Source organism: Teleopsis dalmanni, chromosome 2 (genome assembly GCF_002237135.1).
Source record: "Teleopsis dalmanni isolate 2A chromosome 2, ASM223713v2, whole genome shotgun sequence".
NCBI classification, from domain to species: Eukaryota; Metazoa; Arthropoda; class Insecta; order Diptera; family Diopsidae; genus Teleopsis; species Teleopsis dalmanni.
Window position 1 is genome coordinate 172,180,148 of NC_051847.1, and position 24,837 is coordinate 172,204,984.

The window sequence follows — 24,837 nt, forward strand, 5'->3', positions numbered from 1 at the left end:
CATCTTATAGATCGGTGTGTATCATTATACATTCTAATAATAATAATTCATATCATGCAATAATAGGTATATATAATAATCTTGTTTAATATATTGTTGAGTAATTTATAATGTTGATCCAAGTCAAAAGCAACGAACTTAAAAGTTCAGTTCAAGTTATTCATTTTATATTTATATTATTATGTTTATAAACATTGCAAGATATAATAAGACTAGGAAAAACCGGATTACCGATTCATTTATTTCGAACAAAGTATTATTGTGGATTCAGTTTTCATTATCTTGTAAAATGATTGCTCAGCTTGATAACAAATGTGATATTTTGGCCTTTATTCAAAGAACTGAGTGTCAGGTAGTGTCAATTTGCAGTACAAAAGTTATATATGATCGTGAAGTTCAGCTCGTGGACCATAGTCTAAAAAATATAACTAACTAATTTCATTCCTTTGTCACCATGATTTATTTGAACTTTCAAAAAATATATATTTCTCTTAATCTCTTAATCTTAGTTAAGAATATAGTCGTGTATGGTTTATAAGATTTCGACGTTTTCCTCATTACATCATAAATACTATATCTTGCTAAACTTAATATGTGTTTTATTCACAATAGTATGCAAGGTATGGAAAAATTTAAGTTACTACATTTTTAATGACTAAAAATTTTTGTCAGTTCCTTAATAAATAAACAAATATATTGTAATAAAACTACATATCAATATATATAAATAAATTAAATACTTTATACGTGAATACTAATATTCGTATTATTTAATTTAAATCAATTATAAATTATTGACGATCAATTTTGATGTGTTGAATGTAGCAATGAATATTAACATGGTTTTATTATTATTAAGGAAGATAACGAGAATGATAGAAATATTCCATCATTTTTTGGATGGTTAATAAGTAATTATATGATTTGTTTTTCTCAAATACTTAACTTATAATTCTCATGTTATTGAATTAGTATCAACTATAAATTAGTTATAAACTTAAGATTAAAGATAATTCTAAATGTTTATATAATTGTGTTTTATGAAAGTTCTGATAAAAAATTTGAAGTTGACTTAAGTTTTGTTGTAAAAGCGTGAGCAGGATATATTTTATACAATGATGTCGTTCTGAACTTACTTTTGCAATGTTAACTTAAAAATTTGATAGAAACAGTTTTCTATGAGGAGATATTTAACAGTTAATATCGAAAGTGCAAACCAAAAAAAAAATTTTAATTTTCGCACTGTTTTAGAAAGTTAGTTGTGTTAAGCCTTTTTCGAGTTAGTGCATCTGGGCACTTTTACTCTATGATAGCTGGGCGGATTCTGCATAGTCCCGCTCACCTCACTGACTGATTTGAGTATTCCTGATAATCTTCTCGATTATTCAATGATTGGTCTAAGATCTGCGTACCGCCCCGTGTGGTTAGTGATTACTCTGAGATTAGATAATGGTGGCTATTATGAAATGTCTACCGATAGACAATAGACTTTTGTCTACCGAGTCGATTGGTAGGCAAATTTGGTATTATGAAACTTGATAGACAAACATTTGCACTATTGTGAATGATGTAAGGGTTTTAGAGCGCCCAGCTTTAATTGAACTTTTTTTGTTTGTATTGTGTTCACTAAGAAACATTAAAATTGAATTCAATTCTTTTTAAAATAAATAAAAATATATTTTCTTAATACGATATTATTATTTAATATTACATTACATTAATAAACTAAAGTAATATATTAAACTTAAACTTTAATATTCTAAAAATAAATATGTTTATATAAATATTAATTTTAATATTTTTATAATATGTAGTTATATTTACATTATATGTATATTACATTAAATTATATTAGTAATATTCATATCTTTTTTTAAGCAGTTGAAGCTTAAAGGACCGATATTTATATCTTTTGTCGGTGTTTTCCATAGCCAATTTTAATTCCATAGCCAATTTCTTGTATTACAGTAAGTTTTTGATCACAATACTGTTGCCTCCCTTCACTAAAATGTTTTCAATATTTTCTAGGCCCCTAGAAAGCTCAATCATAATTTTGTCCCACATTGGTCTGGAATGTGTCTTTTTGCAAATGCCTTTCTTTTTTCCATATTTGCAACAATATTTTTTCCAATATTTGCAACAAGTTTTGCTATCTGCTTTTTATTGCTCCTCAATTTTTCCCTACAACAAAGTTTATTAATTTTATTATTTCTTAATTTTATGTAAATACATTATTCGTTGAAAAATATATCTAAGAAATTTGAAAAATGCTTGCGTATGTTGAAAATATTTGAATAAATACACATAAATATAAATATAAATACACATAAAATAAAACAAAAATGCAACAATCATTATTCTCAATATACATATAACACTACACTTGAAATCAAATATATTAAATATATATTATATTATATTAAATCTAAATGAATTATTACTAACTATTAAATTAGTAATATTTAAGTTATATTAAATTTATATGTTAAATTGACTATATAAAGCGTTTTAACAGCATATATTTTATACGATCGACAAACTTCTACTGCTCAAATGCAGTAGAGAAATTTGTCTACCGCTGATAGAAAAACTTCTATCAGTTTGCACTTCATAATACCAAAATTTGATTTTGTCTATCAGCAGTAGAAATTTTTCTACTGTCTATCAGCGATAGACAATTCATAATAGGCACTAATGCTAAGTAGGACATCCTGTCAGTTTTCGCATATAGCTTCAGAGCTCTGTCCCTTATGTATTTTTTGACCGGCTCTATTCTAAGTCTCTTAGTGGATCTATCGTATTTAGAAATACATAAAAATTAATTGAATTTACACTAAAAAAATTAAAAATTAATGATAAAGATTTAAGTAATGAAGTTATAAGTATTATTGTCATTTCTGTTTATAGCCAATTAAGCGAAATTTTCTCTAGCTCTTTAAATCGTAATTTAAATATAAGGTACGCGATTACATTTTTAACATATATATTAAATTATTTTAGGTGCTTTATGTTTTTTTAATTGTTTTAGGATTCATATTAGGACTATATTATCTATATATGTATTTTAGATAAATCTATAATGATTCTTTTTTCAGATTTTTTCTTTAGCACATTTACATTCTTAGTTCTAATATTTACCTAATATATTTTAAAACTAGACATTAAGGCCATCCTAGCTATAATCTTAATATAATATAATTAAGTCATTAATTTAGTTAATTGTGCTCTATATATACATAAATAAATATCGCAATAATTAATAACTTTGAACTGCAACTATGACCACACTGTATTTAGTCAGGTGATTGTATTGTGTTACTTAAACAGAATTCATTAAAAAGTAAACCTCTATATTATATTCTATAATTATTCTATATTATAAGAGGTTGTCAAATACTCTAAACATTGATCGTTTCCTTATGTGTCTATTAGTAGATCGTAGTGCTTTGTAAACTTCTATATTATATTCTAAAATTATTCTATTTTATCAGACGTTATCAAACTCTTTTATTGATTGACCTCCTAAATGTCTATTAGTAGATTGTAGTGCGTACTCTTCAAAATTCGTAACAGTTGTTTTAAATTTTTTTTTATTTTTTTCTGATTTCAGTTTTTATGAAATATCTGCATAGACTGTTATGTGCCATAATTTTGATACAAACAGCAAATTTCGCTTATTCGCAAGATGAAATTTTTTTTTCGAAGAACGATAAAGATTTATCTATAAATGAAGAGAAACAGCCCATTAATGAATTACCAAAACCTATTTTAATAAACCTTCGAAATCAACGAGATATGTTAGCAGAGCAAGAACCAATCGAAGACAACGTAAGTAATAGAGAACACCGATCACATCGACCCACTCTCATGGAAATTGCATTACAAGCGTCAGTACAAGAAGGCCTAAATGCAGTGTCACAACTCTATCACAATATTGAACCTAATATTATTAAAAATCGTAAGTACTGACAAATTAAATCTTCTCAACTAGGTTTTATGATTGATTATTTTTTTTTTGTTTCATATTGTGAAAAAGGTCAATTACTTGATGATAATCATCCCGCTGCGTTGCTCTCGAAATTTAGTGCACCTGTTGAGAATACCGAACAAAGAGAAATGGCTGCATATGCCATGATTTCAACAACCAAAGCATTCAGAAAAAAGTAAGTACACATATTTCCAGATAACTTAGTAAAAATTATTTCTAAGAAAATACATAAATAAACTATTTATGAGTGTCTGATATGAGTGTTTCGCATTTCTTAGAGGTATATGTAATCTTGTAGTTCACAATTGCTTAGCAAAAAAATAATTAAAAGGCTTTAATGAAAATAATATGAAATAAGTTTTGTTTTTGCCAACGTTAAAAACTACCAAAGGGAATTTTACTAACGCATAGGACTTGAACTCTAAAAACTTTCGAGATCTGTCGAGAGTTTGTGGAACTTTTAATAACTTTCTCGACTGTTCGACAAGTTTCGCCTGCTTAGATTTCCATTTGTATACCATACGAAGAAGATTAAAGACACTAATTGTTTTTTTCTCATTAAATTAAATTCATGTGCACTTATGTGAAATATTTATGAGTGTGCAAAATTTTTGCTTTTAAGTTGTTAGTTTGAAAATGCATGCATTTTCGCAGAACACATATAAATGCCCACAAATGTTAACTTTCACTTTGACATTGAAATTTTCCCAATTATATACCCAACCATTGTAGCATCCATCACAATGGCAACGGATATCAGTGCACTGGTTGCCATCTGATTAAAGTTAAACGACCGCTTGCTTGCTTGCACCTGAAACTCCAACAATGCAACAATGCACAACTTGATTCGACACAGCGATACATGATATGTGAGAGAAATCCCATTCATACCTTGACTTATTAAATTTTCAACCGAATAAATAAATTTAAAAATTTATTAATGTTTTACAACAAATAAAAAAATTTATTCAACTTTAGCTGCAGTCAATGAACGGAAGTAAAATTTTCAATGTGTATCTCTAATTTTATATTAACGAAATTAAATAGATTTTCCGGTTTAATTATTTAATCATTTGAGTGAAGAACCCGCAGGAAAGTCATAAATCGAAGTTAATGTGTATTTCCATAGAAATTTTATTGTTTATGTGATGAATTATATTCAAATGAAATATGTAAGTTCATTTATAATTATTAAAGAAGCATTGAGATATATATTTATATAAGATATCATCATATATCTTAGTTTTAATAACCCAGTTTTCTTCACAATGTTTATCGAGTTCAGACAGCTAATGGTCTTAATATTGTAGTTTCAAAGATTTATAATTGTTAAGTCCTCTTCTACTGTGTTCAGTTATTCGTTTTGTGGCTTTCTCCTAGATCTAGTATTATCTTGTTTTGCATTAAAGATTCGTTTATTTTTACACCCAAAAAAACTATTTTTTCCTTAATATGAAGTTATCTCGTTTTTTGCAAGGTCTTCGTGTAAGTGAGGGGCTGGCTTTCGGATAACATAGCCAATTCATTGTTTTATCGTTATTTGGACCTTTACGGTGTATTTTACTCTATATGCCTTTTGTCTTAATATCATGTCTTAATTTCAGTCTATATTGTTCTACATCACACCTCGATTGAAGTGTCAGCCAGCCTAGTTTTCTGTGCGTTCCAAACTGTTGCCTATGTTGGCGCCTACGTTGTAGCTGTTGCTATATTGTTTGCGTTATGTGTGGCCACTTTATTACCACGCTCGGGATTTGACTTTTGTTACTAGCTTGTCACATTTATTCTTCATAACTGATGATTTAATATATGCTCAAATCAACAACAATAACTACTTTTCGTTCTTTATAAAGCCTCTTTATTGACTAGAGTTTACCTGATCTTTAACCTTCTTATCTAGCTGGTACCATGTTTTGCTTGTTAATATATTTATAATACAGTAAATAATATATTGGAGACTATACAAATACAATGGTTTGATATTATACAATATGCTTGATTAGAGGCGAATCGATCCAATCACATCCGATAATTTTAGATCAATTTTAGATATTATAAAATTAGCTGAGTTTTTAATTATAGATACTAGTACCAGCGGAAAAAGCTTCTGATTTCATCGTATATCAAAAATTGCTCTAAAAAAGATATTCTTATAATTATTAAGTAAATTTAATAGTTTTAATTTCTACTTTTAGTGTAAAAATTCTCTAACCTCTTATATAATTTCGTTATTACTTATATATTGAATAAATATTGACATTTGTGAACACGTCAATCATATTTGTCTGACACTAACAGTTAGTCATATTTGTCTGACACTAACAGTTAGTCATATTTGTCTGACACTAATATGGGCTATGCCAGAAATGAATGCCAGACAGGATGGGACTTTAACGGGATTTTGTAGAAACCCAAGTAGAGACAAGTGCTTGACGCTAAGTACACATTATCTTTATGTTGTAAAAACAAGGCCTAATAAGAAAAAAGTATTTTTGTAATATAAAAATTGGTTCATAAGAAATAAACAAAATGGTTTTGGTTATATTATATTATATTAATATATAAAATAAAATTACATTTAGTACTTACATAATAATTAAAACTTTATTTGATTCTTCAAAAGATGGGTTGTCTTTCCTTAGTCCATACAAAAAGTTGAAATTTTTTTTACCTTCCCTTCTCGTTGCTTCTTGACCATATGTTTCTTTTATTTAAGCATAACATGCAACGTTCATTCTTCTTACATTTTTTTTTTTATAATCGTACAAAGTTTTAAATACATGGGTCGAATTTTTTGGGTTTAAGCTTAGCATATCAGAGACCAAATTTTCATATAATTGTTTAGTTCCTATATTGTTTATGGGAAGACATTTTATATATAATATAAACATTTACGACTAATATTCTAAGAATATATTTTATACCGTATATGACCTATGCATATAATTGACACGGATTATAGAGATATAAAACTTTCTTCAGTCTTAAAAATAAGTTTATGATTTAAAATAAGAAAATAGTTTTTTCACAATAAAGTTTCAAATTTTTTTTAGATGAAATATTTAAATTATTTATTAATATTACAATGGTTTAGACAGAAAATTGTTTTTCCGGAAAATTTGATGATGAAATGTATTTGCATAAAGACTTTAAATTTTTTTAATTGAAATATCTAATTTATTTTACAAAATTGCCACGGCCCAAGCAGAAATTAAGTTAATGTTATTATGGCGTTTAACGTTTTTATATATATATATATATATATATAATAAAATATATAACTTAAAGGTCACCGAGAAATATAAATAAATAAGACTCGAAACTCAAGGACTAATCACGAATTTATGCACGCTGACGGTTACCTATCAGCGTCATACAGCGTTGAAACAGAAATTGCTTCCAGATTAATCGATTAATTTCGATTGTTTTTTGACTATTTCTACTATTTCACGTACTCGAAAAACATGTTTGTAAACAGCGTTTTCTAGTAAAATCGATGACATACAGTAATTAATACATAAAAACGTAATATTAATATTATTTTGAAGTATTTATGCACATCTAACAGGATATAAATATGCCAGAAATAATTGAAAAGTTTCTTCCTGGCGGAGAAGCGGTTTAAGTAATTTGAATCGCTTGAGAGTAAAACTTAAATTTATTTAAGTGTGAACTACTTTTAATTGACTGATAAAATTGTAAGTGTAGCATAAATAAAAAATTTCTTTTGATATACGCACATGCCATAAACAAATTCGGGTTTTACCACAATTTAAAATATTTCCTCTTAGAGTGATTAAGTTCATCTCAAATATGAAAAATGCAAAAAACAAAAAAATAAAAAAACTAAATAAAATAAAATTAAAATATATAACAGTTAATATTTTCGGGTTTACATTTTGTTCAAATTTAGTGTCATTTTAAAGGAGAACTTTCTCTTTTTCAACCGCACACCATCCGCATACGCATCCGAGTTCATTGAATTGTTAACATTCATACGAGTAAATTGTGCAAGTAATCGTATTTCTTGTACTTTGTGGTAAAAGAAGTATATAAATACGAGTTCATAGTTATTAATTATACTACCGAGTAACCAAATAATAAAAGTTGCGTAAACTTGTTATACTTACAGTAGCTAATTATCGATATTCACGTTTGAGTTAAATTATACGTTAAATTGCATAAATGTGAGCACATTTATTATTAATGAGATACTTTTGCCTTACAAGGTATTAATTTAGATATGACAATATAAATATAAAGTACAAACTAACTGACGCAGAGCATAGTTCAGAGACATGCTAATAATGGTTATATATATGTTTGAATAAAATATATGTACTACGCACTAAGGTATTATAATAGAATATTTATATATTTAAAGCATTTATTAAATATGTGTTTTTAAACATACTTCCATTAAGTTTTGCTTAATAATTATACTTAAAAATGTCGCACTTCATACGAACTATCCGATCAAGTTAAATACAAATCAATTGTGATATAAACACCTTTACTTCATTTGCGCAAGCAGTCGGTTCACAACTTAGCTCACATACCTATGCATAAAAAAAAAATAAGCACTGTGTTAACGAATAATATTAAAAACAAAAAATTTTAGACAAAAAAAAAGGTAAAAAGTGGTATTTAACAGCACTAAAAATAAACAAACACTTCATGTTAAGAAAACCTTATGTGTCTCCTTATGTGTTTTTAATGCGATCAACGTATAGTTGTAGTAGCATGATAACAAACCCAGTTAAATCACTCGCCATGTGGGTGGTTTCTGAACAGGTCACCACCACTTAGACACTAAAAAAAAATATATAATAATTTTGTATATCGTACCACATAAATGTTTATATTAAAATCACAGTTTATCATCAAATAATCTAACACTATAAGGTCTAATACTGTCTGAACTCTGTCTATTCATCTCAAAAATTATGTCCTTTCTCGTTACAATTCTCTAACACTCGTTTATGTATGTCGGTTTGAATATCTGCACACTCAAGTGTTGCCACAGTTGCCTATAATCTATCTACTCGTATCATCTCTCTCTACCGCGTTACATGTATTTTACTTCTCTTACACTTGTCTATGTAAGTCACGACCTGCCCACCTAAATGTGTTGCTATGGTTACCTATAAAGTACATAGACTTTGAAAAAATTTGAAGAACGCATATACCGTACCATCAATTATTTTTTCTATAAGTTGATAGTATTATACTATGTTATCATGCGAAACTGAAACGCTATTAGTTACTTAAATGTTGGAAATCATTTACATTATCCAATATTGGATAATCAGTATCAGCATTACAGAATGACCTTTATTAATTCTTTTTGTCCTTTTTTTATTTTTAAGGCGTTTTTTCAAAATCTATTATTTTAAAAACAATCGTGTATGGTATTTCATTTTGATTTCTTATGTCATCTTATCTTTAGAATACAAATTAGTTTTTGATCAAAATTATTTTGCCTTATGTTGTTAAGATGTTCTCAATCTTATTAGATTGAATGATATTAGAGTTATATTATAAAATCTTAAATTTATGTTTTGAGCATCTCGAGAGTACTCCTACGTATAACTCAATATGTTCTCAATAAATAAAATTAGCTTAAAAATGAAGCTTATAAATGCTATTGTTTTCAAGATATTACATTGCAAAGAGGTTTTTAACTGTAGTGAATCACAACAACAAAGTTTTTATTTTTTATTAATTGAATTTTTGCCTTGGCCGTACAGCTGTTTCGAATGTTGCCATATTCCCATCATCAGTGATCTTGGAGTTATTTCATATATTTAAGTATTCGTAAATAATTTTTTGAGACTGCAAGTACCAAGAGTTGAACTTAAGTTGACTGCCAAATTTAAATCTCAGAGTCAGTGTTTATTAGCCAACTGTCCAAAAGCCGTACTATTGTAAGTAATAAAAATATCTCTCTTACTTAACTTCAAATTCTATAACGATAATAATAATATATATGTATCTCCAATGTTATGAGATGGATTCTATTTAAATCTGTGGTACTACATGCGTTCATAATGGCATATAAATATATTTCTTAATTTATTGTTACATTTATAGAAAAGAATTGCACAGTAAGTTTAAATACACAGCATCAATGATTTTTAGTTAAAATGTATATTTATATTCTCGCAATTATTAATTACTAATATATAATTTATATTTTTTGCACCTTTTTCCGCTTAATAAATAATCAATCCAATTTAAGGTTAATAATAATGTATTATTAAATAATTATTTTTTTATTATAACATAATTATTAATTAATATTTATAATGTGCTCGTGTAATAATTAATAGTCATGTATTATTAATCATAAGCGCAGATATATGAGCTGTTATTATATTTTCAATTGAACAAATTTTTTAAGAATCTTGTTTTTTTGCTTAAAAATATTTATTTTGGAGTGACGTAGATTTAATTTCTAAGTAGTGTTTATTAACAGCTTTAAGTAAGTACGAGTGCTTCTGTTTACACAAACTGATATGATTAGTATTAACTTAACTCTTATACTGAAGAAGTAGCTGCCAGTTGTCACGTCAATCTTTATAAAAATAGGCTGTCAGGCTGACATATGGTATGTATTCATTCACTAAAGTCATCAGTTAAATTTTAATCTCACGATATCTTTATTTAACTAATTTTGAAATTCAATTACCTTTTGGTGTATTTTAAGATTTTGTCTAATAGAATTTTTATTTTTCACAGAATTTATATTAAATGCATTATCGAATTTGTGATAATTTTCTAATATTAATTATAGAATTAATTGCTTTGTTAGAAGATCAGTTAATAAATATGTTATCATTATCACACATGATGAGTACTTGGCAATACTCGAAATAACGGTATACGGTCAGCAAAATTTCAATGAATTAATTAAAATTTTTGATATTGTTTCTTTATTACTATTCGAACCCTTCTAATTTAAAAATAGTTTCTTTTCGTCATAAGACGCGTTACATTCGAAAAGGAAATTAGCATTTAAAAACATTATTTTTGGTATAATGTATTCGGAGTCACTTTACTATATTGTGAATTAACCTAAGAATTATTACGGATTATTTACCGGTCACTGTAGACTGTATAATCACCTAACGAAGTTAGGAATTCATTCCAACCCAAACTGCATATACTGTAGAGAAGAGAGAGAAACGGAAGAAACACCTAGGAGGATATTACATGGATCATAAGGATTAGGATTAGGAATTCAATCCAACCCAAACTGCAGATACTGTAGAGAAGAGAGAGAAACGGAAGAAACACCTAGGAGGATATTACATGGATCATAAGGATTCAAGACTAGGAAAGATAGGCTCTATACTATCTTTTATTAAAGAAATTGGACTTGGAAAAATACTCTAATCCGTCTAAGGGGTACAATAGAGCTTTTAGGTCGCCGTTCACGATTCCTTCTTTTTAATAATAATAATAATATTGTGAGTTCCACACTTAATTGTGTATGATAACTTTGGGCCTTAATAAATTAAATTACTTACTATTATCAAATTATGTGTCTTTCTTTAAAAATCATAAATTTTTTTGTAAACATTTTAAATTTTCCATAATTATTAATTAAAATATATACCTATATGAATACATCTGAATGTATGAACATATAAGAGCACCTACATAAATATATATATGTATATGCATATGCAGTTAACGCTATCATTTATTATGTTAACAAAAATTTGTTAATTGAAGCCATTATTGTTATTAAAAAAATACCATAAAAACATAACAAAACTATTAGAAAAAGTCTTTAACATTTATGAACCGTCGAAGAAAGTGTAAACAATTTGGAAAGAAAAAATCTTAAAAAGACCGTCACGAGGCTTGTTTTGATCATTTACAATTGATTACATCAACCTTTAAATGAGATACTTTCAGTTTCGTTTGAGGTTTAAGCCGTAACTCTGCCATTTTATATGAATTTGTATAATAAAAAAGGTTCATTGACATTTGTTCGAAGATCCACTGCAAAATGAATAATAACGTTTGACTAATGTGTAAAAGTGAACACACATAATACAGACATAAATATATAAAAATACATAATACGAAAGCAAAAACTGATGACATTATTTCGTCTCTGCAGTGAAGGTAGATTCGATACTTTTTACTTTTTAATTTTTACTTTTTAATTTTTAATTTTTAATTTTATTAAATATGTTGTTTTTCGTTTTTTGTTGGTTTTGTTGGTTTAGTTGGTTGATGAGAAGAGCTCCAATCTTTAATAAAAGTAAAATTAAAAGATTAAAACACTTTTACGAATTTATTGGAATCAAGTGTTAGTTGATATGCAAATATGCAATTTTGCGGTATTTTGTTGAGGTTTGCAGAGGTGGTGAAAAGATATAGATACTAATTTAGCTTAATTTATAATCACTTAGTTATTTCAGTACGATTCATTATTTAAACAAAGCAACGATATAAATCAAATCGGTTTAAATTCGTTTAATTTTAAAAGCATATTTAATTTAAATTTGAATGCTTATAACTGTGAAGTGAAGACTAAATCGAATGCTAGATGAAAAGTCTAGGCTGTTGATTTTACATTTATTACTAATAGAAATTTACACTTTCCTATAAATTATTTCACTTTAAAGATATTTTAAAGCCCTCTAATAGCTACGCATTGTCATGAAACGTGACCCAGCACATGTTTGTAATAATTAGTTTGGAAGAGCTTAGTTTGAAAATTTATTTTCCTTACTGACATTAATTATTTTACTATTTTGAATATATAAATTTAAAATACAATAATATAGAATGTCTATGATTTTAATTCAAAAATAATTTTAATTTATTTCTAAATGTTTATCATAAAAAATATCCTCAACAACATTGACTAAAGTAATTAAGTCTAACATTGAAAATGTAACACTACTTATGAGTTATTCTATCAAATTAAACTCATAATAATTATAAAGTTAATCGCTAAAGTTCTGTTAGCTCATTAACTCACTACGTAGTGATACTAGATTGAGTTATACATCTATATAGATTTGTAAAAATAGCTCCAAACAATTTTGAAGCAAACAAAAGTTTGCTTCAATTTTCAACGAATCTAAGAAAGTCAACTGACATACTTCAGTAATAACTTAAATCAACGCTTTAATATACATTAAGAATTTTGGCATAACCTTAAGCCTTTGGAAGTATTTAATGAGTAGTTACACTTCTACACTATTTCGGCATAACCTTAAGCCTATGGAAGTATTTAATGAGTAGTTACACTTCTACACTATCGCTTGTGATTGTGTCGAATTGGTTTTGAAGATTCCAGAACGAAATTTTTTCTGTGGAGGACGAATCTCACAAAGATCGCTAAAAATCCTTGATTATGAATGTAAGCGCCTCTGTGGTGAAGTCCAAATTTCATAAACACCCAAGATTGACCGATGAAGTAATCGCTGATAAACTAAGTTGTATAGCGAATATTATCATCTTGGATATATAAAGAATTCAATAGGATGGGGTCTTCAAATTTTAACTAAAGCTTAAAAAATGACATGTGTGCATTAATTAGTTTTTGAAAAATTTTAAAATATAGGGTCAAACACCTTCAGCAAAATTATAAAAGGTGATTGTTTTCCTCTACAAGTACAACTCAAAAACAAAGCAACAAGTGATGGTAGGAAGCTCAAAAGGTGTTAATCTATTATATATATAAATATATGTCTGTAAAAGACAGACAACAGATCGGTAACAAAAGTAATGATCATCATCAAAAGTCAGAGTAAAGTAAATTTACAAAAGTCTCTGAAAACTCTGAAGACTGGACAGACAAGAACTGCTAAATAGTATTTTTGAAAAATGTTTAGAAAAACCACACGTTTTTCAAATTTAGTCGAAAAACCAGAAAAAAAGAAACTGAGTTTCCACTTTATCATAATAACGCGCCAACTTTCTTCAACGAGGAAAATTTTTGAGAGAAAGGGTCTTAACAATAACGAGAACATCAAATCTACAAAAGACTGATATTGAAGATTGCTTTGTAAAATGTAAAAATCAAAAAAGAAATTATGAAATTTAAATTATTTTGCCAAATATTTTTGTGACGAAAAAAGTGAACTTTTGTTAATCTTTTCGTAATAAAAATCATTTTATATGACTACGATGAATCTAAGCAGTGCTTAAAGAATGATGCCTAATACGTCCTTCAATTTCCCACATTGTGGAACCCCCAAGCATTTTTAACGTATTAACTCTTAGTTTATATTAATATAATCGGGATATTAGTGATACAAAATGTGTTTAGTACTCTACTTATATTTGAAACTAAAGGGTACCTGGAGCCCCATCTCCGAAACTTTCGCTAACTACCAACATTGTGAGATCTCCAAACATGTAAAACGTGCACATAATAATGCTGAATATAAACATAAAAAATATTTAAAGTCTTCTTTCCAGATTGCTGACAATCATTATTGGTCTTTTTTATCTTGTGAGCATGGGCCGTTAGTAGATTGTGGTACAATAGCAATTTTTTGATAGTTCCACAATCTTTGGAACAGTAGTACACAATTTTTTAGTTTTGGATCAAGTTAAACTATTCCACTTTAGCTATTCTATTTCCACTTTCCACTTTATATATCGTTTTCCTGTTCTAGTTCTCAAGATTTCAATAATTTTTCAACTGCTTTTTCATAATGAAAACAAGAGTTTTGGTTATTCATTTTTGATGAAGTATATATCAATTATGTTATCAATTATAGACATCAAAGGCTATGTCTTTGTCAGGATACATTTCTAGCAAATGGTCAGCGTATTGGTCTTCTTGATTTCAAATGTGACAAAGCTACTGAAATTACAATAAGCCACAATATCTTATAATCTAGCACTTAGTAACGTTTTATATATTTATGAATTATTTAATTTCTGACAAATTATCAATTAATCTGGTGTCATTATACTAAAAAATTATCTACCAAAAGAAAATCTTATAGCAGAGCCTTATCAAATAAACTCTTTGCACCAATGAGGTAGATGAAATAGTTCATTCTATTAATGTATAACTTATTAAATAAAAATTTTTTTTTATAAAACATTTTAAAACATAATTAAAAATAAAAAGCATTAAAAATCCAAACTCATTTTTATGTTAAATAGAACTTCTTTTTCCCACTTAATCATCAGTGATTCTTTTTTATCCATTTTAGGTCAAATCTCAACTCATTTAATGAATAGTTAACAATTATGAATTTTTCTCAATACACCGTTATTAGTTACATTAAGACGAAATGCAATTCCCCTCATTTTTAAAAGATTTTAACTCAATTAAATGATCTCAAATTAAGATGATCAACAGTAGCGAATCAAATAATTTTAAACAAATTTAAATATAAGTAATTTGGACCCAAATTTACAACAACGAAATCATTTTCTTCTAATTTTAACCATTTTCTGCTTTTCCTGACCCCAAAACGTATAGTCACTAACCTGTGCTACCAGTTTCAGTACACGAAATGGTAGTCTTGATTGGCTAGCAACTTGACGAAAAATATCTAGTAAAGGAAGTCGAACTCGTTTCGCTTAAAACCGTGGAAATGCAAACCTCTTCGGAAATTAAGAGACCATAAAAACTGAAGACTGAAGACTGCAATCAGCCAACATTTAATAAAAAAGCAAAACTGAAAATTATATTTGCGATTGGAAAGCATTTTCCACTTTCTCCTTCTTTTTTCCCAAACTCTGAAATCAAAAGTAGACGAGTGCTGCATTGTCTTTTTGACTCTGTGTCCGTCTTTGCAGTCCGTTTCGCTGTTTGTCGTTTCGTGTGAAATTTCAATGTTCATTGTGCGAACTGAGCGCCAGATCGCTTTGTCTCGCAGCCACTACATATGTTGTTGTTCATTTTCGCGTTGCAAGCGCTGATGAAATGTTTTTATAAATACTGGCGCTCGTTTGAAATCGAAATCATTTCAACCCAAAGCTTTGTTGGCAAAATGCTGACTAGATTTGAACATAACTAATATTTCCAAAAAAGCGCAATGTGAAGAAATTGGTAGGATGATTTCGTAACAACATAGCTGTGTCATCATGTCATTAATTATTTTTCGTTCAACAGCTTTAAACACATCAATCAGTTAGCGCGTCATGCGCAAACTCAGAAGATATCCTTGCGTCGCACTGCTTTGGAAGGTCTGTGCCCGCCGCGCGACCCGCCAACATGTATGCCCGCAGCAGAACGTTATCGCACTCATGACGGTACTTGTAATAACAGTCGCCGTCCTCGTTGGGGTGCTGCGCAAATGCCTTTTAATCGCTTTCTACCGCCTGAGTATGGCGATGGTGTTGATACTATACGGAATTCGGTTGAAGGAGGAGCACTATCGTCTTCACGCTTCGTGAGCCTGCTTGTGCACGGGGCCAAAGATGGAGAGGCACCATTAACGTTAATGATTGCACAATGGGGGCAATTGTTAGATCACGATTTGACATCCACTGCACAGCCCAGGTAAGTCCAACGAAAAAATCTTTCGCAAAGAGATGATAAAAAACTAATTTTTTTTCTTTGATTTTCAGATCTATTAATGGTTCAGTGCCAAGCTGCTGCGGTGGTAATGACTTTCATCCTTCTTGCTATCCTATTAAAGTGCCACTCGATGATCCTTGGCTATCACCTTTAAAAGTGCGTTGTTTGGAATTTTTGCGTTCTGCACCTGCACAACGCAGAGATTGTGTACTCTCATGGCGTGAACAAACAAACCAGGCAACATCCTATATAGATGCTTCTCCGATTTATTCTAACAGTGCAAAGTCGGCAGACAATGCACGTATCTTTCGCAATGGTTTATTAGTATATGGACGTGGTAGTCCTGCGGAAGATATTTGTCAACGTGGCGGTTTTGCTAAACAATGCATTCGCGCTGGTGATGGGCGAAGTGGGGAACAACCGGGTTTATTGGCATTACACCATGTTTGGGTTGGAGAGCATAATAGAATTGCCTTGGAACTAAGTGAAATAAATCCGCATTGGAGTGATGAAAAAATTTATCAAGAAACACGTCGTATTATCGGCGCAATGTTTCAACACATCACTTACAGAGAGTTTCTGCCTATTGTTTTAGGTCGAGAAGTATGTAAGCTTTTTGACCTGGATTTGTTAACTTCAGGCTATTATGAAGGATATGATCTTAAAACCAATCCAACTGTGGCTAATTCATTTGCAGCAGCAGCTTTCCGATTTGGTCATTCTTTGGTGCAGAACTCGTACATGCGTTGCGATCGTCATCACAATGTCATTAATAATAGTAAATTTATAATAAAGCATTATAGTATATCTTCATATTATTTACGTGCTCTTCACAGATGTTAGCTTGCATGAAGAATTTCAGCGTGGTGATATTGGTTCTGCGGGCTCACTTAATCGTCTTATACGTGGAATGGCTAATCAAAGATCACTTAAGCGAGATGAGTTCATTACACCTGAACTCACTAATCATCTGTTTCAAACACCAGGTACTGCTAAAAGGATCTCTTCATTTTATCATGCATTATTTCAACTACTAAATTTATTTTAAGGATTTCCATTTGGTTTGGACTTGGCAGCTATTAACATACAACGTGGTAGAGATCACGGTATAGCTCCATACACATCTTGGCGTATTCCATGTGGTCTAACTGCAATTACTTCTTGGGATGACTTTGCAAATGTAGTAGGACCTGAATCAGCAAGACGTATTGGACACGCTTATCGTAATGTTCATGATATTGACCTTTTCGTAGGTGGTATAGCCGAGCGTCCAGTTGTTGGTGGCTTGGTTGGTCCAACTTTTGCATGCATTATTGCACAACAATTTAGCAACTCTCGCAAAGGTGATCGTTTTTGGTATGAAAATGGTGGTTTTGAAAGCTCATTTACTCCAGCACAACTGCATTCAATACGTCGCGTGTCTTTAGCTCAAGTACTTTGTCGCGTTGTAGGAGGAGGAACATTTCAGCCACATATATTTATACCACCAGAAATTTCTGGTAATGAGCGTGTGATATGTGGTACAGGATCACTTACTCCTATTGATTTGGGTCCCTGGCTAGAACAAGATCCATTTAACGTAGAACCTGTACAACATACGTTTGACTCCCATACACCAGAACAAATTTTTAATATTTTACCAACGGAATTGACTGACAGTTCCCATACTTCAATACACATTTTCAAAGAGAACAAAGCTGGATTTCCCTCACGTGACAAGCCCAGTGACAGTGCAAACGTAAATTTCATTCACACAACTAATACAGAAAACCTTTTAACTACTAATGATCCCCAACGTTTAAAAGATAAAACAAAAGTCAGTGACAAACTTGATATCAAACGTAAACACCAATCTTCCAATCGTCCTACTCAGAAACCCATTACTGGAGTAAATAACAAACTTGACAAAGGCACTAAAATTACTTTAAATATAAAGAATGTAAACAGACGACCTATACTGACGACTACCAAAAGAACTGTTATAGTTAATAATGTAGCCATAGAGTTAAGAAATGCAGATGAGAAAAGTACAAAAAAAACGGAAAGTATCACGAGAACCACTTTGACAGCTAGAAGTGAAGAAACTGAACTTTCAAAAAAAACTGAAGGTGCCACAAGAACGACTTTGACAGCTAGAAGTGAAGAAGAAACTGAACTTTCAACACCAAAAAATGAGATCGAAGCTAGAACTGAAAATGAAAACGACATCAATGTTAAGACAGTAGATGAACAAAACGATAAAGATACTATATCATTGAAGACAGAAAAAGAACATAGAAATGGACCTAACTTTGATTTTTTAAACGGACTACATGATGATGTTTCAATAACAGTGACAGAGAAAGAAACTAAACACGCAAGCGAAGACGAACCTACCATGAAAACAGTAGAAGAAAAACATAACGCAAATTTGACACTATTAAATACAGAGAAAGAAACTAAAAACGAAAATAGACCAAATTTTGAACAAGTAGACCGACTACATAACAATATTTCTACAGCAATGAGTAAGAAAACAACTAGAACAGAAAACCAAAACGATTCTGAAACAAGAACCATAGAAGAACAGCATACTAAAGAACCAAGAAACAAAAATGGACCTAATTTTGAAGTAATAGACGATTTACATAATGACAAGTCGACAACAAAGATAGACAGAGAAACTAGAAATGAAAAAGATGATGATTTTACCATGAAAATATTAGAAAAACAACATAAGGAGACTCTTGTACGATTAAAGACTGATAAAGAATCTGTAAATGAAAATGAGCATGACTTTGAAATATTAGATAAATTGCATAATGACATTTCAAAACATAAGAAAAGTAAACAAGATAGCAATGGTGTAAATCAGACGCAAATTAATTCTAAACTGGGATCTATAGTGGACCAGTTAAATGGCAATATTTTAACACTTAACGTAGATAGTAAAGTTATATTAAATAACTCTGAACCTTATTTAGAAAAACCAACAGTACTAAACGTATTCAATAGAGGGGAACTTATGAACGAGACAACAAAACAGACTTCAGGGGTGAAAGACGCATTTATAAGGACAATTTCTACTCTAAATCATATTGATATTGATACTGAGACGTTAACTGATAAAAACCTAGAAACAACACAGGACAGTAAAATTTTTAACAAAGAAGAAATAACTAATAACACAGACGTTGAGTTGGACCCTTTTCAACATGCGTCCACGAAAGAACATAAAAGAGTGCAAAGAAAACTGGATAATAAACAGACTTCTTTAAATAACAGAGAACCTTTAATTACTCGTAAGAAATTGCTACATAGATACAAATACAACTTGACTACTACAACAACAGCACCTGTACGGATAAAAATAACGAATACTACAGTTATCAAAAACGTAACGACTCCTAGAACTTCCACGCTTCGCACGACAACTACTAAACCTACTACATTAAGTTCAATAATTACAACAACAACTAATACCTATGAACAGAACAGTGAACTAAGACAATATGACACACGTTCTGTATACAGTAGCCCCCAAAAAGTGGTAGTAGGCGGTACTAACGCAGACCAATATGAAATCGAGATAAATATACGACAGACTAACAAGAGTCCTTTATCTGCACAACTTGCAAATTACGCAGACTATACTACTGCTAATAGGCCTTACAATTATGACAGATATACTCTACCATACATAGATCGCACAAGTACAACACCCACTTATGCTTATTATCAACCGCTTCCAACTACGCCACCATATTCGAATCATAAACGAACTAAACCTCCAACGATTATATACCTAGACGAACATGACGAACGATTAACAACTAAAGCACCCGGACTAATTCAAAATTTTCTGACATTTGCTTCAAACAGCTTTTCTGGCAATCGGAATCCGCAAACGCAAAGTACTGGGCAAAAAGATAGACCTAGCTTTGAGCTTAGTAATTCTAACAGTCATGTTGGTAGTGTTCACAGTTCAAACGTTCCTACATCTCATTATGTATCGCAACCACCGATACCACCACAGCATCCAGTTATGCATTCAAGTTTTAGTCAAATATCAAGTTATCCTAGCCAAATACATACAAGTGGCACAATTGCGGCTAATAATTTTGGATCTATTACTGGCGTAGCTACTTCCAGTGGAGGGGATAGCATTTTCAGTTTCAATATACGTCCAAAGCCTGTAGGAAATAGACCAGTATTAGGTGCTGTGAGACCTGAAAGTGGGAGCTATGGTCTTGTATCAGCTCATCAAACACCTTATGTACAACCTGAATACGTTAACTTACCAGTTGGTACACCACAAACTAATTCCTTTTATGAGCAATCGCATCGTGAAAATATAAATAGCCCATTCTCAACGTCACTGCAAAAGCCACAACAAACCCAAAACCAACCTCTTTACTTACGAAACCAAAACATTATTAATCAAAAAGAAGCGTCAGCTGAACAGAAACAAAACGATTTCGACTATTTAAGTAGAACACTTGAGCCATTAACTAATTTAAGCACGACTGTTGATGACGAATATACATATTATGACGATGATAATGAAGCAGTAATTGCGCCTGGTAGAGTATTCGATAGAGACGGCTACTTGAGACCAGAACATATGGTAGGAACTTTATTGCAAACAAAACAGAACGCTAACTCGAATGAAACTACTAACAATAGTCCTAACAAATTAGACGATGACTACGTACTACCAGTTCTAAACGGTTCTGATAAGAAAATGAATGATATACCGAAACCAATGCAACGTACGACTTTATTGATACCTATACACTTGACAGAAACTGCTACTAATTATCCAGACACTTTTGGTAAACATTTAAATAATGACATTTTAGCTGAAGACATTGAAGAAACTTCAACAGAAACTTTACTAGAGACCAAAACAGCGGCAATAACAGCTTTACGTCATGAAACAGAACATCGACTTAACAGACCCGCATTGAGAATTGCATTTGCACCAATCAAAATTTTAACAAAACCAGAGAGGTATTTTTAAATAAGTTTTGTTTTAATAGTTCATGTAATGTAATTTAATTACTCTTTACAGACCAGATAATTGGGTAATATATGATACTCCTGAAGAAAAACCATTGCTTCCCGCAATACCTGAAATTAACGTCGACGCTTCACCAACAGCTGAAGTACCCATGCCCATTAATATTGAAGCCAACAGTTGGATAATAAAGCATAAAAATAGGCTAACAAGTCAACAGACTTTACAATCACACACAAGTCCACAGAAGGAGTTTAGTACATTACCCAATTCGGCATTTGATTTATCTGTAGGTAGTAAAACAAACATTGAAGAACTTTTCAACCAAACGGCAGGTGCTATACATAATACAATCAGAATACCAGGTTTTAGAGAAAAGCGTACAACAGTTCCTTCAAGTACAAGTTCACATAATATCGGATCAACCAAGTCGAGTTTGAAAACATGAATTTCAATAATTATTAAATGCTATTCTGAGAACTGTTCTCTTCCTATTTACTGCTGTTTTTATTAGTTTATATTATTATTTATTTTAAATATATTTATTTAATCAAAACTGTATTTATTTATTGAATAATTGTATAAGGGAGCCTTCTTTGGAAAAGAAGAGTTTAGTTTTTGAATTTAAGACATGGTCCCACTCCAATCACAAAAAAAAATATAATTACGTTATGGTCTAGTTTTCCCCACAATTATAAATATAATTACAACACTAACGGCTTTGTCTTGTAGGAAAAAGTTTATTTTGTCACTCATATGCTCTGTTACTGCACTCGCCAGAAGTCGTTTAGTCACTTTAAGGTCTCCTCAACTAATATCTAATATTTTTATTAATATGTTTTATTAATATGACAAAGTGATTTTTCATTCTAAATAGATCAAATAAAAATAGATAGCGAGACCCTTAAATTATAATATTACAATGGATCACATAGAAAGCATAAATTAACTGAATTTTGTATAAATGTCTACCATCTATATTAAACGAAAACAAAAATAATAAAAGATTGTTTAAATAAATCAATGTGTCCAGATAAAAAAAATTAATACAACAAAAGTATGAGGAAATTTTTTAAACTTATTGTATATAACGATAATTATATTCATAATAAAATACGAAAAATATATATATTAAATATAATGTTTCAACTTTTTTAAATTGTGTACTGATTTTGTTCCATGTTCTAAACAAACTAAAACATATGGTCCAGGAAGCAGATAAACTTAATTTAAAAATAAATGTAATAAAAAAAAATATCCCAAAATTGTAACTGTAACAAAAGCAATGATTTCATATGAGCAATGAGCACATTTAATCGAAATCACAAATAAAACACATTCCTTTTCTTACATATTCAGCATAACAGCTTCAGACTGTGACAGAACAGACGATATAGAACTAAACCAGTTGAGGCCAAATCAGCCTGTGTGTAACACAGGAAAGCTTGGAAATATAACTTCCTGCCAATGATCTGTAACTCCAAAGATTCAAATATTTACCTTAAATGTACCATAATTCGTTTTGATGGCCAAATGCAATTAGTAATTATTATTTGTTACAACGATACAATATGGAAACAACATCCCACATATTTACCAACTGTAAATAAGGATCGATTGGGTAAATCCTATGGAAGCCGCCTTAAAAAATTATCAGCAGCCACTGCACTGAAGTTAACAAGAAAATAGAAGTGGAAAGTAAAAAATTACGTGTAAAAGTTCTGTAGTAAGAGAAACGATATAAGAGCGCACTCTTGCGATGAAGTGAATCGCTTAGCAGCAAACCACATATTATTCAAATATTTTGTTTGGGCCGTATGGCCCTTAAGGAGTTAAAAGAACCGCGGATGTATTGATTTCAATCACAATTAAAAACTAGGAATTTTTATGTATTGCAGAAATCCAATTGATTAAGATTTCATTTATTTATTTAACATTTGCAAAAAACAAACTCATATATAAGTTATATCAGTTATTAGTGCATTTCAAATCATTAATACAATAATAATATAGTTAATAGTATAATTACAGCAATAAACTTAAAATCCCATTTAATATATAATGTATGCGGTAGAGAATACTAAAAACCAAACTTATAAAAATATCGGTGATATATTGCATGTTTAACAAATTCTGCATTCATGTACTCCACAGTTAATAATTTTTTTCATATACATTTCATAACAATGCAACACTTAAATTCGAGTTCGAATAATCAAATGTCAAAAATTGTTAGTGCATCTCTTCTTTACTTCCATTTATTTACAGATTGTTTATATTGCTTTTCTTTTCATATTTTTACTACCTGTCAAATACGATATTCTTGCTCATTCCATCTTCCTCTAACAAATGTGTACGAGTTGGTGAACACCGCTCTATCTTACTGCTTTGAAATTTTTCGGCTGTTGTAGATAGTTTGGGGAGCTAAGCTGCTGTAAGTGAATCTGATGCAGAGATTTTGTTATAAAATGCTAAAAGGTTTTTTGTTTAAGTTGTCTTTCATTAAGCAAAAACCATTTACATATTGTTTAATTTAGTTAATTATTTTTTGTTTAATAACTTTTTTTGTATTTAGTCATGGACGCTAATCTTAGTACAAATGACTATACGCAATCAATATCGGCCTCCTCGTCGGAAGATGACGATGAAAGTTTTACTACTGCAACTGATAGTTGCTCAGATTCAGACTTAAGTACCCACTCTGAACTGAAATTCAATACTGAGGGATCACAACAGCGACAGCAAAATCTATGTGTTATGCTCAGGAATCGAGAAGTGAGTTTAATTTTAAACTTATTTAGTAACCCAATTAATTACTACAACAACAGCAAACCGTTGCAATAAATATTTAATTTTTAATTAAATCCTATGTTTTACTATTTTTAACTTCCAGTACAGTAGAACTACCCCCCAAGTACCACCTTACAATGAAGTGCCAAATAGGTTAAGATTTTGCCTCAAGGACGTTGTGCCACATGGTTTCGTGCAAGGGTATAATACTAAAAAAATATTCTAAAAACATATAATATTTGTAATTCCAACAGACATGTATTTATGGGTCTAAGTTCGTGTGGAAACTTTCTGCTGAGTTATAAGGTTCTCATAAAAGAGAACGCAACTCATCCTTACAGTTTCAATTTGAATTATAAATACACGTAAATATTACGTTTCTTAAATTCAGTTAAATTTAAAACAAAATGGTTTAAATTGTTTCATTTTTAATAGATTATATTTTTGGATATATCAACCACACCAACCAATCCGTACTTTTTATAAATGTTGTCTTTTCAACAATCGAGGAGTCGACAGTATAAAAAAGGTGACCATGACGCA

General features: G+C 30.1%; 3 protein-coding genes across 3 annotated transcripts in view; all 3 read left to right on the forward strand.

The window, feature by feature from the left end:
- The first annotated feature begins 3,615 nt into the window (after positions 1–3,615).
- LOC119676161 lies at positions 3,616–4,167 on the forward strand. The gene is made up of 2 exons (XM_038087395.1): positions 3,616–3,958; positions 4,037–4,167. The coding sequence occupies exons 1-2, from the start codon at positions 3,616–3,618 to the stop codon at positions 4,165–4,167; spliced, it is 474 nt and encodes a 157-aa protein (XP_037943323.1).
- Positions 4,168–16,097: 11,930 nt separating this feature from the next.
- LOC119683009 lies at positions 16,098–22,055 on the forward strand. The gene is made up of 5 exons (XM_038096603.1): positions 16,098–16,487; positions 16,556–17,283; positions 17,342–17,491; positions 17,555–21,497; positions 21,559–22,055. Exons 1-5 carry the CDS (start codon positions 16,204–16,206, stop codon positions 21,950–21,952), a joined length of 5,499 nt encoding a protein of 1,832 aa, XP_037952531.1. The 5' UTR covers positions 16,098–16,203; the 3' UTR covers positions 21,953–22,055.
- A 1,702-nt stretch (positions 22,056–23,757) lies between these two features.
- LOC119676162 (dorsal-ventral patterning protein tolloid-like) overlaps positions 23,758–24,837 on the forward strand; it is a 40,153-nt gene continuing 39,073 nt past the window's right edge. Inside the window, exons 1-5 of the mRNA XM_038087396.1 lie at positions 23,758–23,938; positions 24,080–24,279; positions 24,398–24,495; positions 24,549–24,659; positions 24,730–24,834. Coding sequence (XP_037943324.1) covers positions 24,082–24,279; positions 24,398–24,495; positions 24,549–24,659; positions 24,730–24,834 — 512 coding nt within the window. The 5' untranslated portion in view covers positions 23,758–23,938; positions 24,080–24,081. The remainder of the gene's footprint in view (positions 23,939–24,079; positions 24,280–24,397; positions 24,496–24,548; positions 24,660–24,729; positions 24,835–24,837) is intronic.